Source organism: Amblyomma americanum, chromosome 1, assembly GCF_052857255.1.
Source record: "Amblyomma americanum isolate KBUSLIRL-KWMA chromosome 1, ASM5285725v1, whole genome shotgun sequence".
NCBI lineage: Eukaryota > Metazoa > Arthropoda > Arachnida > Ixodida > Ixodidae > Amblyomma > Amblyomma americanum.
The window spans coordinates 47683658-47702270 of NC_135497.1; the positions used below are offsets into that span (position 1 = coordinate 47683658).

The 18613-nt window shown below is 47.3% G+C and overlaps 1 protein-coding gene and 1 pseudogene across 1 annotated transcript in view; both read right to left on the reverse strand.

The window, feature by feature from the left end:
* Positions 1 to 4305, reverse strand: part of LOC144133608 (uncharacterized) — a 30066-nt gene extending 25761 nt beyond the window's left edge. Inside the window, exons 1-4 of the mRNA XM_077666811.1 lie at positions 4037 to 4305; positions 3115 to 3517; positions 1979 to 2236; positions 579 to 872 (exon numbers count right to left, since the gene is read on the reverse strand). Coding sequence (XP_077522937.1) covers positions 579 to 872; positions 1979 to 2236; positions 3115 to 3517; positions 4037 to 4305 — 1224 coding nt within the window. The remainder of the gene's footprint in view (positions 1 to 578; positions 873 to 1978; positions 2237 to 3114; positions 3518 to 4036) is intronic.
* A 6579-nt stretch (positions 4306 to 10884) lies between these two features.
* LOC144112754 (inactive selenide, water dikinase-like protein) lies at positions 10885 to 17717 on the reverse strand (annotated as a pseudogene).
* Positions 17718 to 18613: the final 896 nt, after the last annotated feature.

Here is an 18613-nt window from a genome sequence, read left to right on the forward strand (position 1 = left end):
TCACTCGTGATAATCCTTATTGATTCTGCATTTAAAATGGTATAGTGTGGTGTGGGGGGAACGTCCCGAAGCGACTTAGCCTATCAGGGACGTTGAAGTAGGCGACTCCAGAGTAATTCCGACCACCTGGGGATCTTTACCGACCAACGACAGCGCACACCGCACGGGCGCTTTTGCGTTTCGCCCCCACTAAAGCGTGGCAGCCGCGACCGGAATTGGAACCCGGATCCTCCGGGTCAGTAGCCGAGCACCGTAACCACTGAGCACATGCGGCAGCTACGTTTAGAACGTACTTGACATTAATCTTGGAGGTCCTGTACATGGAAATTATGTGATGTACTTGATCCAATTCCAACGGATATAGAGACACGCAAAGGTTGTCTTGTACTGTCTGTTTTGTATGTCTTTTAACTTATTCTACAGAAAACGAGAAGTTTGAAAGTGACAAGAACAAGAAATGTTCAAGAGGATCGAAGGTTTCACGCCTACGTCCTGGAACATTTCTAATTCGTCAGCTTTTGACCTTTGTTCTTGGGGTAGAGCTTACAAGAAATCCACGCAATGAGTTAAATCCCTACCTGAAAGCTCTCGGACCAGACGCTGAGCAAGGCGTACACGACGCCGAAGTCCTGCACGCTGGGCCTGGCCACTGCCTTGAACTCGCGCGCATGCAGCTCGCGCACCGGCGCGTAAAAAACCTGCGCGTTTTTGCGCGTGCGCAGGATCAGGTTGCAGAGAGGTGCCCAGTGGCGTGGTCCACTGAGCGTCAGGCGCATCATGCGACTTCTGCCCAGAACGTCGGCACCGCACTTGAAGGCTCCTTCACCGAACTCGACGGCCCGGTCCCACGGGGTGGTGTCGGACAGGTCGAACTGCGACAGGAAAGGTGGTGGGTGAGCAAGCTGTAGTGCGGCTTATTTTGAGGCTGACACGAATCAATTTATTATTATTTCATGGATCAAGGAACAAACTCAGGTTACTGATGTTCTTGTTGAAATCAAGAAATCAAGAATAGCATTGCAGTCCATTGGCAGAGCACGTAATGCGAATGCACGATGACGGATGGTCACTTAAGGTAACAGAGTGGATTCTAAGAGAAGGCAAGTGTAGCAGTGCGAGGCAGAGACTAATATGGGCGGATGAAATTAGGGAGTTTGCAGAGATAAGGTGATCGCAGCTGCAAAGGACAGGGTTAATTTGGGATAAGAGCAAAATCCTCTGTCCTATGCTGTCACAGTTACACTACTGCTGCTGCTGATGATGATGACTGACCTAAGTTCAGCGCCCATCATCTACACTAATGGCTGTATTAAGAAGGAGCTTCTAGAGCCACCACTGTCATAACTTTCAATGTTTGTGTAGCAAAAAACAGTGAGGTCACGACTGTACTGCCACACTATCACTATGCCCTGTGAATGGGATAAGGGTATATGGGCTCTTGCCCCGTCAAATTAAACTATTGGCATACCGGCGTAGTCGTTTTGGAATTTTTGTGTGGATTCCCATTCCCCGATGTCTGTTACTGCCTCTCGAGAAAGAAGGGGAGCGGGACATGGTTGAAAAAAAAAATTCAGATACCAGTAACTGGAAAACAAAGGCTAGGCGGTTAGAGTGAAAGTACACAAGGAGCAGAGGACGCAGAAGCGAAAGGATGTATGTCCACTCTTGGTAGTGGTCGTGAAGCTTTACACCACGCTCTTTTAAGCAGCAGAAGTCCGGTGACGCCTAAAATACGTTTTACGCCCATTAACATCCCCTTCACCACAGCAGTCAGTGGTCCAGTTTTCTATACAGCTTTCCTTGCAGTCCTGCAATTTTGCGTGTTGCCCCACGGCTGCCCTTCTACGCAGTGATGTAGAACTCTACGACTAAAGGAAACTGTAGCGGAAGGGGAAACCGTAAGAGTGCAGGAGTGTGTTTGTCGGCAGGTTTTTTCTTTTAGTCCATTGAAAGCAATTAACGATATAGCGCTGCTCACCTGTGGCAGGTAGTCGCCCTCGCGGTTGCACTGGCTGGTGGCGCTGTTGCCAGCGCACACCTTGTAAAGCAGCGGCGGGTGCAACAGCTGCAGGTAGACAATAGTGGATGTCGGCGACGTCTTGCGCAGAATGATGCGGCAGATGGTCGAGTACCGCACCAGCAGCCGGAACAGCGTGGAGCTACGCTTGCGGACATCCACGAAGTACAGGTACAACCCATTGTAACAGTGCTCAAAGTGCGCATTGCACTGCGTCACCTGGTGGAAGAGAAGGCATTCAGAAGAAGGGCCTAAACCGAATTATTCCGCTCCGACTGCGAAACTGCCGTACTTTTTAAGTATGCCTATCCATGTTGGTACAGTTTTGCACTTGCCAATTCATGCAGCGTGGCTAATACGTTCCAGGCCCTTCAAGAGCTTTTATGTACTGTAAGCACAGTATATCAAACCCCTTCAGAGTCCTCTTTTAAGACTGAGGATACATTTCCTCATCATTTGCGATGTCATGCAACCTAGCCGCGTCACCCCAAATCGCTGCACCGTAAGAAAAATTGGACGACGAATTGCAGGTCGTTGATACAGGAAGGAGTACATAAAATTGGTTGTTTGAAATCATCCACGCAGTGTAAAGCACTCTCCCTTCACCTCTCACTAGTGTTTCTAAATCTTTCTGGATCCGCTCTCCACAGAATTCAATCCCCACAACAATTTAGGCTGCGCACCAAGCAAGCAAACTAGACATGTAAGGAACCAGATGAATGGATAAGGGGCCCATGTGCCAAAGTGCGTGACCACCAGGCCCGAAGCTCTGCTTTGCCATCACGTACCCAAAACCTGTTCAGGAAAAAAGGGTTAGATTTAATGTGCCTATGAGCTGCCACTGCCTTCCAGAAAAATGATGCATTGACAAGTCCTGACTACCCTTCTCATATCCCTCTTGCGACTGGGGCTCTCAGCATCATCGAAACTATTTGCCCAGCAGAAAAACACGCTGCTTTTAGGATACGACACTTTATGTCCTCACAGACTGCAATGCAGTTTATTCCCATGATCTTCCACCATGCAACCACCACTGCCATAACTCAAACTTCTGGACGGACGCCGTCAGAAAACACCCTACAGGAACATCATCTCACCTTAAAGCCTTCAGATGAGGTCAGCTCACTGTTGGGACAAGACGTCTTCGCAGATGAGCTTGTCCCATCTGAAGGGGAGCTAGACTTGACCGCTCTTCCCTTCTTTCCCCGCTTCACAGACATTGATTTGCCGGAGAGGGAGGACGAAGACTTGGCAGACGAGAGTGGCGATGGAGGAGGCGGCATGGTGTAGGTGCTGTCAAAGTGCGCCACAAAAGTGTTGTACCCGAGGAAGCAGCCGAGGGCGAACGCGTTTACGGGTACGTCCTTGTGCTCCGTGGCTATCTGGGTGCTGTACGGGTCGCAGAACTCCTCGAGCTCCTCGGATGCGAGCCACCATTCTGGCGGGCCGGACTTGCCCGCAGCCGCGCCGTTATTAGAGGCGTTCTGGCATTGGTCGCACCTGCGGAAGTGAATGTAAAATTGACGCGCGGAACCAAGAGCTGGTACAAGCTTAAGAAGCCATATGTTCGAACACAAATGGCGGTACTCTCACCACCCTAGCCACCTCAATATGGCGGCTATGAGCCCGCAGAAACCGATAGTTCAATAATTGCACCAGGCAAGAAATTTTGAATTGAAATGTCTGCATAAACACGCCCCCCCCTAATTTCTGAGACTGAATAGACGGAGATGCCGATAATAATTTGCGCAGTAAGTTGTTTATGAAGATCTACAACCTCTTCCTCTCGATCACCATATTCTGAGCAGTGCTTCACAATTCATCTGCATTGCTCAAATGGCACTGCAGTCACCTTAGTTCCAGTGCGCACAAATCTGCTAACCTCCGACTTTTGGACCCATGTCAGCGCATATGAGGAGTTTCTCAACTTACGCGACAGTAGAGGCCTAACAATATGATTGTTGAGGCCGACCGAAGACTGGCTAAGGGGAAAGCCAGAAGTACTTGTCGCGCACTCACCACTTAAGTACGATATGCATGAACGAGTCCCTGGGTGACCGCTCCAGTTGCAGCGTCACGTTTGCCGTCCAAGTGGGGCTCTCGTAGACTGCGACCTCGCCACAGTCTCCGGCCACCACTTGGCCCACGGCGCACTGCAGACCGAGAAGCCGCCGAAGCTGAGACGCTGTCGGCGTGCCCCAGCCGGAGTCCAGACAATGGACACGCAGCGCCATCTCCCGGCAGTTGTCCTCCCGGTCGCGAGCGCAAAACGCGGTCGTCGGTGCCATCGGCCCCGGAAGAAACGGCTTTGCAGGAGGCTCCATAGTGGCAGGTGACTATTGTGCCATTTCAAACTCGCCGACTGGCTTCTGAGTTGAGTTCAACTATGTCTTCTGCTTGAGCGGTCACACCAGAAGACGGACGGGTGAACCTGGAGCTCCTCGCTGTCTTGGCCTTTGGTGCGAGCTGCGAAGAGGCTTTGCATAAGTAATTAGGGCTGAATACAGCAGCTGCATTATGGGCATGAGTGACAGCATCCCTGATGTTGGGCACCACGACTTCATTCTTGCATAAAAACTGTGATTGCAGTTAACACACACCCGCCGCTGTGGCTCAGTGGTTAGCGCACTCGGCTACTGATCCGGAGTTCCTGGGTTCGAACCCGACCGCGGCGGCTGCGTTTTTGTGGAGGCAAAACGCTAAGGCGCCCGTCTGCTGTGCGATGTCAGTGCACGTTAAAAATAATAATAATAATTGGTTTTTGGGGGAAAGGAAATGGCGCAGTATCTGTCTCATATATCGTTGGACACCTGAACCGCGCCGTAAGGAAAGGGATAAAGGAGGGAGTGAAAGAAGAAAGGAAGAAGAGGTGCCGTAGTGGAGGGCTCCGGAATAATTTCGACCACCTGGGGATCTTTAACGTGCACTGCCGCCGCTGCGTTTTTATGGAGGAAAAACGCTAACGCGCCCGTGTGCTGTGCGATGTCAGTGCACGTTAAAGATCCCCAGGCGGCGGCGGCTGCGTTTTTATAGAGGAAAAACGCTAACGCGCCCATGTGCTGTGCGATGTCAGTGCACGTTCAAGATCCCCAGGTGGTCGAAATTATTCCGGAGCCCTCCACTACGGCACCTCTTTCCTGTTTTCTTATTTCACTCCCTCCTTTATCCCTTCCCTTACGGCGCGGTTCAGGTGTCGAACGATATATGAGACATACTGCGCCATTTCCTTTCCTCAAAGACCGATTATTATATGGTTAACACACCGATACCACATACTGACACATTAAGCACCGCATCCTTCTAGTCTTGTTCGGAATCGCAGAGGGGTCTAGCCAATTGACGAACAACGAACATCTCGCAAAACGCCCTATATGACTTCTGCAAAAACCAGAGGGTATCGGGATTCTTGCACCAGAAAGTTGGGCAATCGGCGCGTCGGATGAGGGTTCTTTTCTTCCAAGTAGTCTCCATCGATCAGGGAGGTGACCTACCAAGGTCTAAGGCCTACGTAGACTGCGAAACGGCATCGGAGCGTAGTGCTTCGGATGAACGACTGCCACGTGGGGCACTGCTATGTCTAGGTGGCCTAAGCAAGGCACCGTAGCGGAACGCTTCCGAAGGATGACGAACACGCGAGGCAGCACGTTTAGGTGGTATAGGTCGATTACAGGCCGGCACCTTAGCGGAGTGCTTTCGATGAAAGATTACCGTACAGGGCAACGTCATGCCTAGGTCGATTACGGGCCTGCACCGTAGCGAAGTGCTTTGGGTGAATAACGAACACATGGGCACCTCGGCATCGCATCGGTATGCTTAGAATGAATTGAAAACACGAGCAGCCCCACTCGCCAATGGTTGCCCAGGGCCGACAACGGCGCCACACCGCCGCGGAAAGCTTCGGATGAATGAAAAGCTTGTAGGCCAGAAATACGTCAAGGGGCAATAGGTCTATTATGGGCCAGCACCGTCCTTCCGATGAAGGACGAGCGCGTTGAGAATCGCAAGGACTTAGTTGATTACGGCTCTTCATCGCAATGGAGTGGTTCGGAACAACAGCTACGTAGCGCATAGTCAGTGAGCGCCGAAATCATAGCTTGAGACCATTTTCCCACTTTCGTCTGCATTGGCATGAGCCCGAGCAACGAACCGGAGATCTTGTCATCCAGCAGGGCGCCGCTAAATTCTAACAAGCCTTGCGGTTCGACTACCTCTCCTGCCTGGCGCTGCTTCCATTGCTATAGTTTCAAAAGGGCAAGGATTCATGAAGGCTCAGATTAGCATTTGTTCACACTCTTTGCAGCACAAAAAATTTGGCCGAGGATTTGCTTAGCTAATCCAGGATATACAAAGCTGTTCATTAGCGTTGCCACTGACATCGAAGTCTACGTTGATTTTGAGGAAAGGAAAGGCGCATAGCTGGCTCTATGGGTCAGTGGACACCTCATTCGCGCTTTGAGGTACGCGGCGGTGGTTAGAGAGATGTGGACTGCAATAATTAGCGCTGACAACGTTGTGGCAGACACGCGGCACTGCAGCAATAGGCCGCAGCGTTCATTGGCTGAACAACCTCCCGCGATCAACCAATAACTGCCACCTGGCAGGGTGGGCCATGCCAACGTACATTCCAATAAATAAAATTGTAGAGCTATGCTTACGGGTTTCAGCGGAAGCCGACTGCCCCTCCCCCACCCCCGGCATACGAATTCTTTCAACACTCTCTTTCTTCCGATAGATATGGCCGCGTGGTCGACCAACGGCGCCGGCATATCGGTCGAAGTAGTTCAGTAGTTCCGTCTTCGCCACCGCTAACGGTGTGTTCTTGTTCAGCTCGATATCACGATGCTTTCGACTTTCCCGTCGGAATGTAAATATTCACTTCTGCCGGCATGGCGAATATCCGAGCACCCCACAGCACACACCTTTCGCAATATCTGACGTGGACTACCACACACCTCGTTAACGCGGCATTCGAATGCGGGCACGTGCGCACGGCTGCGTATTTTGAGGAAAGTGCACAGTAACTTTCTCGTATTGCTGTGCAGGACTTAGCAGCAGCCCTAGCTGGAATTGCGAGGAGGACAAGGAGGAAAGGAAAGACGCAGTATGGAGCCGCATGGGCGTGCGTAGGCAGGAATGTGAAATTGAATGAAGAAAGATAAAAAGACATGCCACGGCTTGCCGAGCTTGCTGGCGGAGCCCTCCGCTACGCCACCTTTTTCTCAGTTACTTGTTTCACTCACTCCTTTATCGATGCCTGACTGACACATGTTCTGAGCACTGCAAGCATAGGTTGTTCTCCATATATACGTTTTGCCAATGTCAGTATTACAAGTGGCAATTTATACTGCACGTTAAAGTACCCCGCGAGGTCTGAATTATCAGGAGCTTTCTGCTAAGGCACCTCTCTCTCTTCTTTCACTCTCTACTTTCTCCCTTTCCCCATTGCACGGTTGAGGTGTTCACCGATATGTCAGAGATTTAACCTACCTTTCCTTCCCCCCGCAATTTTTCTTTCTTTCCATCCCGCGTCCTAGAACTCAGCAGCGGCACACTGTAACCACTATGAAAATGAAAATTGCTTTTGGGGAAAGGAAATGGCGCAGTATACGTCTCACATACCGGTGGACACCTGAACTGCGCCCTAAGGGAGGAGATAAAGGAGAGAAGAAAGGAAGAAAGAGGTGCAGTAGTGGAAGGCTGCGGTATAATTTCGACCACCTGGGGATCTTAAACGTGCACTGACATCGCAAAGCTGACGGGCGCCTAAGCGTTTCGATGGAGGCGAAACGCTAAGGCGATGTCAGTGCACTATCCCTGCCCCGGATTAGGGGCGTAAGGTTTAATAGTTTTCTTCATAACCAATAAGCCACAGCAGCAGATGGGTTTTGATATCACGTGCGCAGCTGCACCAGCATCAAAGTACAGGCAACAGCATCGAAGAAAATCTCTGGACAGCTCGTTTGGGAGCACGTTGCTAGAGCACACCGCAGGGTAAACGGACGGGAGGCCGCCCGCGTCCAGTACCTTTTAAAGCTCTAGCTTTTAAAGCGAACAGTCATGGACCTAACCGACGATCACGCGACCACTCCTTGCCCATAGCCGGCGACTCGCGCTAGCTTGGTCCTAATCACTCGGGGCAACAAAAGAAGTCACAAAAAGGGCTATAAACAACGACAAATGCGTCCCATAATGATAATTGGTATTTTGGGGAAAAGAAATGGCGCAGTGTCTCATATATCGGCGGACACCTGAACTGAGGGAAGGGATAAAGGAGGGAGTGAAATAAGAGGTGCCGTAGTGGAGGGCTCCGGAATAATTTCGACCACCTGGGGATCTTTAAAGTGCACTGACATCGCACAGCACACGGGCGCCTTAGCGTTTTTCCTCCATAAAAACGCAGCCGCCACGGTCTGGTTCGAACACGGGAACTCCGGATCAGTAGCCGAGCGCTCTAACCACCTAGCCACCACAGCGGGTACAAACGCGTCCCAAGATAACCTGCTGTGACTGGACGACGCAGCGTTCTGCGTTCCTGTGCAGTACCAACTGCAGCAGTAATGATAGAGCTACCACAGGCGAAGTGGCACATAAGACTCGTTGTGGAAGGGCCATAGATGCAGCCGAGGCAGAGCGACATGCTCGGAACGCTGCACGTAAGTGGGAAACGGGAGCCACAAACGTGCTGCGTGTCTAACAGAAGACGAACGCTGTCGGGACGCTGCAATGCATCTCGAAGTCCTACTGGCCTCACGTTTTCCGGTGGCATATTTTAAAGAAAACTGTGCGGTCATTGCAGCTGGCGCGAGCAGTCTTTCACGCAAGACTAAATAGGCATTCGCGATAAAGGGCGCCGCTGTCGCGGAGCAAAAATTACTCACCTTAGGCAAAACAAAGATCCCTCGTCGAACTCAAGCTTCTTTAGGAGCAAAATAACGCAAGGCTGGCCACCCGGCGCCGGTCGTGACAGGGCCTTAGAGCAGCCAGGAAGGCTTGAGCACAGGACCATCCAGAGAACAAGCGATAGGCCTAGCGGCCGCAATCCGCCAGCTCCCGTGACACAACGTGCGAGCGTTCTTGGCAGCAGCCGTTCTACGTGTGTATGAAAATGTTGATGATGATGATTATGATGTCATACGAGTTTATATGTCATTGTTGTTAGCCTATCAAAGTATCAAAGGATAGCACATGCCCACACTGGGGGATCGGCCAAGAATCGGGTGGCTGTTCGCCTGCACTCAGTTATTAAAAACGAAAAGCACGCGGCAATGCAATTTGCAATTTGTAGAAAAGAAAATTTTGTTACACATAGCAAGGCATACGGTCCTTGCCGATGGTACGTGGTCCTGAACAGAGCCATAAGGGAAGGAATAAAGGAGGGAGAGCAGCGATGAAGCCACTCACTCCTTCACGGTTGCCATGGTAACGTCGCATGAGCACAATTGGCCTCTGCCATGTAACATGGTATCCGCGCATACGCACAACTTTCCCCTCGCGTGTACCACGAAATGCTCGACTGGTAGCCTAGTGTAGCTCCCGCTACAAAACATTTAGGACACACAGGTCCTTGAGCCCCTGCACGGCCTCACTGCACTCAAACGTTCATGTCCCGTATAACAAGTGGCAATTTATAGTGCACATTAAAGTACCCCGCCAGGTCTGAATTATCAGGCAGCCTCTGCTACGGCACCTCTCTCTTCCTTCTTTCACTCTTTATATACTTTCTGCCGTTCCCCACGGCAGGGTTGAGGTGTTCACCACAGGGTTGAGGTGTTCACCGAGATGGTACGCTATCCTTTCAAAAAACAAAATTTTCTTTTCATCCCCCATCCTAAAGCTTAGCAGCGGAACACCCCTAACCACTATGAAAATGAAATTGGTTTTTGGGGAAAAGAAATGGTGCAGTATCTGTCTCACATATTGGCAGACACCTGAACCACACCTTCAGAGAAGGGATAAAGGAGGGAGTGAAAGAAGAAAGGAAGAAAGAGGTTTCCTGATAGCCGTGCACTGTGACACCTGCATCAAAGTACAAGCAGCAGGCATCGAAGAGTCTCGGGAGCTCATTGCTGCAGCATGCCATGGGGCAAACGGAAGGAAGGCCACGCCCGCGTCCAAAACATTTGAAAGTGCTAGCTGTTAAACAGAGCCATGGACTTCACCTATGATCACGCGACCACTCATTGCACGTAGCCGGCGCCTTGCGCTAGCTTCGTCACAATCACTTGGGGCGTGCAGTGGCAACAAGACAGCGCTAAAGACAACGCCACATGCTACAGCAACCAAAGCCCATGATCAGATATGGGAACCTTCAAGTGTTTAATGCACTTGCAACCGAAGTTCCCATTGTTACTCTCACTGATGGCAGCATCATGTGCAGTTTGGTTTGAATCTGTTTTGTTACAGCATGCTGCATTGCCTAACATTTACGTCCACCACGCAGTAATGTGCAGGAGCGCTATATGCACTGTTGACATGTGCAGAACCCAAAGTAGACACTGGACCAAGCACAATGTTCATGTTCCGAAATGAGATGCTGTAAACAAGTAATTTTCCTCAAGCTTAATATTTCACAAAATCAGGTAAAGTCCTGAGGAATAAATTTTGGAAAGGATAAGTGACAAGCTCCTTAGCGCTCTTTTTAACCACATTATTCAGGGGAGCAATTTCTTGCAATGTGCTGTTTATATGAGTCGTGACAAAACGAGCAAATTAGGTCTTCACAAAAATTCAATTCAAAAGTCGTTTCACATAAAATTGGATGAAGCAACCTGTATCTAATGGTGCTAAGTAATGTCTGCTCTTAATGATACTGATGGGTAAAGCTTCAGTGTGCCCACACACACTCTCAGCAAAGACAAGAGCCAGAATTTTTGCAAAATATTTTTATTCCCAATGCATGGCAAATGGCTGAGGCTTAAGCAATGAGAGGCTGTGAGAGATGCCCACGGGAGACAAACCATCCTCCACACCACCGTAATATTCAGTCAGCACAGATTCATGAAGGTCTCTTCAAGGAACAGCCAGTCTCTTAACTGAACAAACCATCAACACCACTACTATATGATAAAAGGGGAAAATATTTTACATAACGAATGCTTGTAGAAGACTATCTTTCATGACTAACAAAAATATTGGTGTGCTCATAAAGCGCATAAAATATCACTAACACAACACAAAATGTTTGTTTGGAGTCCATTTAGCTAATGTTCATGTCAGTGGCATGCAGCATAAGACCAAAGCTGTCGCCACTCGTGTATGTGGCATTCGTAGTTGCATATGACAGCCATAAGGTACCCCATCAGCTCACTCTTTCAAAACTCCTTGCAAGGCTGGAAACCTTCCTCACAACCAATTCTTTCCCTGTCCCCTATTCACAAGCCTGTGTTACCAAAGCTAGGACTCCTTGTCGGCTGAAGGCACTTCGAGCACGCGTAGAGAGTCCGTCAGCCTTGCTACCCGCTCCCCTTCAACAACATCCTCTATGATCCACGCTGGGTATCCCTCCTGCTGCTCAATTTCTTTGCACGATCCTTCGGCATTCTCCTTTGGAAGGCACATCAGCAGTCCACATGAGAAAGGAAAACAGGAAACTTGTAACTCACTAACTCCATAAATTTTACGAGTGCAACCTATGAAATAAACTTGAAATGAAATTGCTGCTGTTTTACCACAATTCCTGTATTGCCTCAAAATTGCTGCAATTCCTGTGTTATGATTATATATTTTTCATGCACTCCTCTCCACTAATGCCCCCAGAGGCCTTGGAGGTATTGAAATAAATAAATAAATAAAATAAATAAATAAATTTCATATGCTAATATATTGGCAAGAGATTTTGAGAAAACACCCCAAATGATGCTTTAGCTTGTTCATTGCATCTTGGGTGTCCGGTGGGTGATCCAAGATACTAAGTCATGCGATGAATCCGTCGCTATGCTCTGATTTATCAAAGAGCGTGTGGAAAGGACACACGCCATGTCGCTGTTGCCATTTATTGCCGTTTCCAGGAAGTTCGCATTGCTAAGTAAAAAAAAATTTTTGGCAACAGCTGTACTAAGGGCAGCGTTATCTGTGTGAAGACAAGAAATTTTCTCTATGTGAAGCCTCGACAAGTGCCAGAGACCTCCCTACTCCACCCTCCACAAGAACCACACATCCATCACCAACCCGTTGCCTGCCTCCACACACCAGAAGCCCATGCAGCAGCAGAGCAAAAAGAGCAACAGTAAAATCAAATACAAAGAGACAGTGGGAAAGTCAGCTGCCCTCCAGAAGCATCCCCAACCGGCCACAGCCTCACCATGCCCCACTAGCTAGGGGGCCGCCAACATAGACACCCTCTAGAAAAATTCTGTTGCACTCGGCTTTAAGTAAAAGCATTCATTAAAGTAAAAGTATCAAAGTAATCACTGAGCGAAAATCCAACTGCTATTACAGCGTTCTCGCATCAGGTTTCATGATTGTCCTGTCAATTTTGTTTACTTTTCTCCTGGTACTACTCAGAGCAAAGCATCTGAATTACATTAAAAAAATCTGAAAAGAGTTTCACCCAAAACGAGACAACAACATATCTTTCCAAGGAACAACTGGGGATTTCCAACAGGAACACCATCACTTTCATGTAACTCTAAACTCTGCATACATTTTAGCACTTCCTGAGGGTGAAAGTTTGAAAAATTGTGTTGTATCTATTTTGAAGAAGCTGTGAAAGACATGAGAAGGAAATCCTACAATAGAGAAAAAAAAATTCGACTGATGGTCAGTCAGTGGCTCAACAGAGGTCTCGGCCGAATGCCCGTGCGTTAGTTTGAAGGAGGTGCCCGTGGCGGCCAGCAGGGCAGGAAATTGGCTCTGATGGGCAGCGTGTGGATCACAAACCGCACTGAGCGCTGCTGCATCTGCACCAAGTTCTGGGTGTGGCCGAGCAGACCGAAGCCTGTCACGCCTGTAGCACCGTGGCAGCCATGCTTGTGCATCAGCCGAGCTCCTGGAACAACAAAGGCAAAAAATTTGTTTTAACACAGTTTCTGCACAAGCAGGAGCGAAGTGAAAGTCAATGCTCACTTGGTCACAAAATACACAACTGATGAATAGTCGTACAATGCCTCTCATTTCATGATATAAAAGGAAAGAAATGTAGCTGGTCTGATAAAGACCTGCTTTGATCAAAATGAAAAGTTTTCCTCGTCAAAAGTCTGCAATTTTGTGGTAGCCTTCTTGCATGCAGACAGTGAAGTACTAGTAAGTGGAACACACATACTTGCACTTGCAAAATGTGAGACTGCACAGATACTACCAGCATACCCTGTAAGGTGGTAGTAACTCAATTACTGCAGTCTTTAATGTTGGTCGCCAGGTTATCACTGTCCCCCTTCCCATGGGCTGCTAACAAGCTGAGATATTTCCATGTAATAAACAAGGAAGCAAAAACCAGATGGGCAAAATACAGTACTTCCCAGCCCCACCACCTTCTCAAGGTTAGTGTTTTCCAATCTAATCTAACCTGTATCCTTGTTTGTACTATCCAGACACGACTTTAATTATTTTCTTTTTTCTTTTCCTTATTTGTTGGCATAACACTGGAGTGAACGGCTGTGGTAGTAGAGACAGCCACAAGGATTGGATGCTTCACAACAGAAAACAAACAACTGGTGGTGGGGGAAGCCTCAGGCCCTTAACCAATATTTCAACAAGACGACTTTCCTTTTCTCCCACCTCTTGCCTAGCTGCGACAGCATCACTCTTCTTGCGTTCATCTTTTCACAACTTATCTTCTTCACTTCTGCCTTTTTAATCCTTCTCCCTGCTTGCCCATCCCTTCTTTTTCTCCAAATGAACTCCCCAATTTCTTTGTGCATTTACATGTCATGATGTCCATTGCTCTCGCATATTTTGCAGAATCTACCATGTGCAGCAACATCTCCTAAAGTGCGTGATCAAATTCTTGGAGCTTCTTTTTATTTGTTTGCACTAATGTCCTGCACTTTTCGTTTTCAATGCTATATCATATCCCATCTGATTATTTATGTTACGATTACTGTAGTGGAAGCTGTCTTCATCATGGGACACGAATTTATTATTGTTGCCCTGACCACTGCGCTGTACTTCAATTATCAACTATTTTGTTGTCACCTTCTTAAAGCATTGCTCACAGTTTGTATGCACTTTAGTATCTGTCCACTCTCTTTCTGTGAGTGCACATGTTTCACCTCTACAATACCTCAGGAAGGCATTGCAGAGACTGCCGTAAATAAGCACATAAGCAAATAGGCAACTAAAAAAAAACTGCAGACACGAACAAATCAGCACCAACCATTGAGATTGAGACGTGCCATGGAGTCTATTGCATGGAGGTAGACCCTGCGTACATCTTCTTCACTGATGCCAGCCTTGCCCAGCTAAGCATGGCGCTCCGGCTTCTCCAGCCACTGGTGAGCGTTCACTGCCACCTGGGTGCAAAGGGGCTTGGTCAGTACCAGCACGTCTCCAGGCTGTGCATTGTCTGGCCTGTAAAGGGAGCATAACATTTAGCAATTAGGTTAAATGGCCAGGCTGATGAACATTCCAGTTTTTGTCTAGGGCCTTTCCTGTTGTTCTGAAATAGCTTGCCTTTAATGACGCAGTGACTACTTCTGTAGCAAACCTTCTAAAAGGATAACGTTGAGACAGGCATAGCATTACTATTGCTGTCATTCTTTGCTCTGTGGGAAGGCATATGTTCAAAGGTTTTTGCTGCAATTCTTTTTCTGTTTACATTATATTGCCATTTTCAAAATTTCACTGTCTATGCGACTGACCTGCTGGGCCTTTACTACAAGTACTCTACTTGCAAAAAGCATCAGCGTTGACTTAGTGGAGTGCAAAATAGTATCAGAACATCTTTGGTGGGTGCGGGATAGCACTTGATATAATGACGACAATTCCAATAAGACATGGTTTGAACTTGTGCAAAAGTGAATTGTACAGTACAGTGAAAGCTCGTTAATAAGAACTCGATGGGGACGACGACAGTTCAAATTGACTGAAGTTCGAACAAACAAAAGTGAACAGAATATGCACTTGGGAAGCAGTCGGGTAGCGAGATTAGCCATTTCATTGTCCGAAAGTATTCCTTCATCACCTCCTACCTTTTATCTGAAGGCCTTTTTTCACCTTCAAAACTGAAGAGGCGCGTAGCATTCAGTGCATCCAAACTACCGCAGCGGAGGGCCCCACTGAAGTTGCAAAAGGCATACAACCACCACTGAGCATGGTCAAAAGAACTACCGTCTCACGTCTGGCGCTTTTTGACCAAATCCTATAGTGCAACCTCTGTGACTTGCAAATTCACACTTGTGAGTCGCGAGGTTGCGTAAGCATTGAAGTCGACAAGCAAAGGTAAACCGAGCGGCCACACGTATATTGCCCGATTTTGCAGCCTCCCCTGGCTCAAGGCGCACACTGCCAAACCAATGAGTGTGCTTTTTGGTGATATCCTGCTTCGATAATGCTCTGGCATTGACTTCATGCATGGTTCCAACCTTCTCTTCAAGCATTTTGGCACAGTAATTACTGCAAACGGAAGACAATTTTAAATGCGGTACACCGTGTAGGTTGACTGCTCCGGCCGCAACCAATCACATGCAAAGGCCACTGAAAAACCGAGACAAATACACACAGCAAACATCAGCCAAGCTCCAACTCATTCGTTTGGCACACGTCGTCGTTTCGCGCACGACCGCATGGTTTCGGATTTGGAGTGCTGGAGACACTGCGACATGTCTGATTCACTGTAAGCATCTCGTCGCTGGCCATGTGATCGATTTCTCAACAGCAAAACCCAACACAGCAAGCTACTGAAGCATTCGAGACCAACACATACAAGCAAGCCGGCTCAGAGGTCATGCAGTTAGTTGCTACCACTAGCACAGAGAGAAACCCCTCCCCCGTTTACCCAGCCTCTCACGCCATTTTAACCCTGCCCACTTCTCCAAAGAGGTGGTGAAGCCTAGTGGGAATGTTTCTTGGTTCACCGCGTCACCCGCCCTCCAGGCGCGGTGGTGGTTGTTCGAATTAACAAATTAATGGGCTTTGTTTCACACAGACCCAGTGGAGCATGGCCAGACCCAGTCGTACAGTTCGAATTATCCAGAAATTCAAATTATGAGCTTTGGCTGTACAGTCAGGTATTTCCTTGGGCAAACTACATCATCAGTGTGGTGATTATTTGGGTATTAAGTAAGGTTTATCTGAACTTTGAAAACGACGCTCATGCTGGAAAAATTCATCATAGTACCCAACAGACAGAGCCTCAAATGCTCACATTTTGCATTTCATAAATGCTAACACAGACAAAAATAGCATGGAAAACTTAATTCATTGGAAAAAGAAAAAAAAAGAGAAACGATTACTGCACTCACGAGATGATTTCAGACTCTGCAGACTGATGATGCCACACCACCAATCATAGGCCAAGGATTGAGCAGTCTGCCCTCCTGTGACCCTTGTGCCTGCTTGTTCAGCCAAGTCCTGTGGAGAAACAAATGCCATTTAAGCTATTTGCACCATGCTTATCACTTCAGTACTGGGGCATGACCTCAGGCAGTGAAAAGAGTTAAAAGCTGAAACACTTGAACAGCTGCTGTCTGACATGGACATCTCTTGTAGATCTTCTCTCAAGTTATCTCTTCACCATGCTAAGCGCACGAACTTGAAAAAGAAATCTGAGACTGCATTCAAATTTTGAGAGCTCACACAACTAGTGCCCTCACACTCACATTAGCTCTGATAGGCAGCCATGGCCTACACACACCTCAAAACATTGATGCAAACATCTTAGGCTTTACTGCAGCAGGGGCCGATCCTACCTTGACTCCCCCTGATGAGAAGAGGCACGACAATGTCCCTCTGCTTTTCAGTGAGCTTAGTGCTGACAGCCATTACCATCAGCACGTTATCGCAGCGGGTCATGCCAAGTGCATAAAGATCAGACAGCACATTGGCACACGCTATCTTGCCCTGCAACAAACAAAAACAATGAATAAGAAAACATCCTGTACACATGGTGCCAGCAAAGGACACCAACATGAGGCCTGTCACCTATTTGATTCATTATTGTGTAACAACGAAGATGTGTCAACGCAGTAGCGGCAGTGCTATCGCTGAGCGCGCGCTGCTGGCTGGCTCTAGAACAACCGCCGACGTAAGGTAACAAACGCTGCTATCGTATTGACACATCGTTACAATCAGATTTATTTACACGCTTATAGAAAGTATAATTATAGTGTGGTTTTGAGCCCAATAAGACTGCTCAGTAAGTGACCTGTTATCCAGACTAGCCAATAAGTGAACAAACTTAGCACTTAGAAACTCAGATTATAGAAAAAGTTTGGTGATACTCTTACAGCTACAAGAATATATATTTAATGCTGCTTTGTTTCGTTTTATCGCCTGGTAATAAAACTACAGACACATAACTTTCTGCAAAAAAATAACACTTAGTATTTTTTGTACAGTCGACTGAAGTGACAGCAGAGCACTGTGATGTTGAAGTTCGAGTATACAATCTGCCACCAGGTTACTAAATGCAGGTAAGCATTTTTTTACAATGTTGAACACTTACAGCTATGTAGGGGTCTTCAACAGATGGATAGAAGTAATCAATAGTTTGAACCAGAGAATAACCAGAACCTCCAAGGGGCACAACACTGGAATCCATGCCAATGTCTGAATGGAAAAAAATATGTATATTAGTCAGGTTGTTATGGGCAGCTTCTTGAAGAAAGGGAAATTTTCAGGGAAGTTATCAGAGTTACTACATTTAAAAGCACTGTACAAGGCACCCAAAATGTCTTCAATGAGGTTAAACTGTCCGCACACCATCAGTGTTGGGTTTTGTTCCCATTATGACTTAGAGAACTATAGACATCCAGCATTAGTTCGTTTTATTCTTTCAAATGATGTGTTAAACATTAGAATACTTATGCCACCATGTGGACAACTATTAGCAATAAGTAATTTGTATCTTAATTTCTTCTTTCATGATATTTCACTTTAATCAACCGAACGAGTGCTGAGACATGGGGTTCACACTTAGGTAGCATGAGGCACGAAAAAAAAACCTGTAATATAAATGCTGATACATAGTTTTAATTCACTAAAACAATTAAACCAGCTTGCTTCAAGAGCTGGAATGACAACAAGCAACATATCAGCAGTTAAACTGCCGTTCTTTTCGTGTCTCATGTGTCCTACTTGTCACACCCATCATTTGGTTGATGAAACTGAAACTTAAACAGGGCCAAGAAGAAATTCAGTTATAAATTTAGCAGTCACAGGTGAGTACCAGGTGGTGATCTATGTATTGTAATGTCTAAAGCATGACTTGAAAGAAGAAAAAGTGCAAGCAAAAACTTTATTGTCTAGAGTGTTTAAATGTGAGGCTAAATTTGTACTGAAAGGGAAGATCATTCATAATCCAACACAAATACTATGTTGGGACAGACAAAAAGGAAAGAAACAGTCTACCGGCTTGTACCCGAAAGTGTAATAGCTTTATATCCAAACACCAGAATAAAGCTGGCCACACAACTGTAAATGTTTAGTCAATCTGCTGTA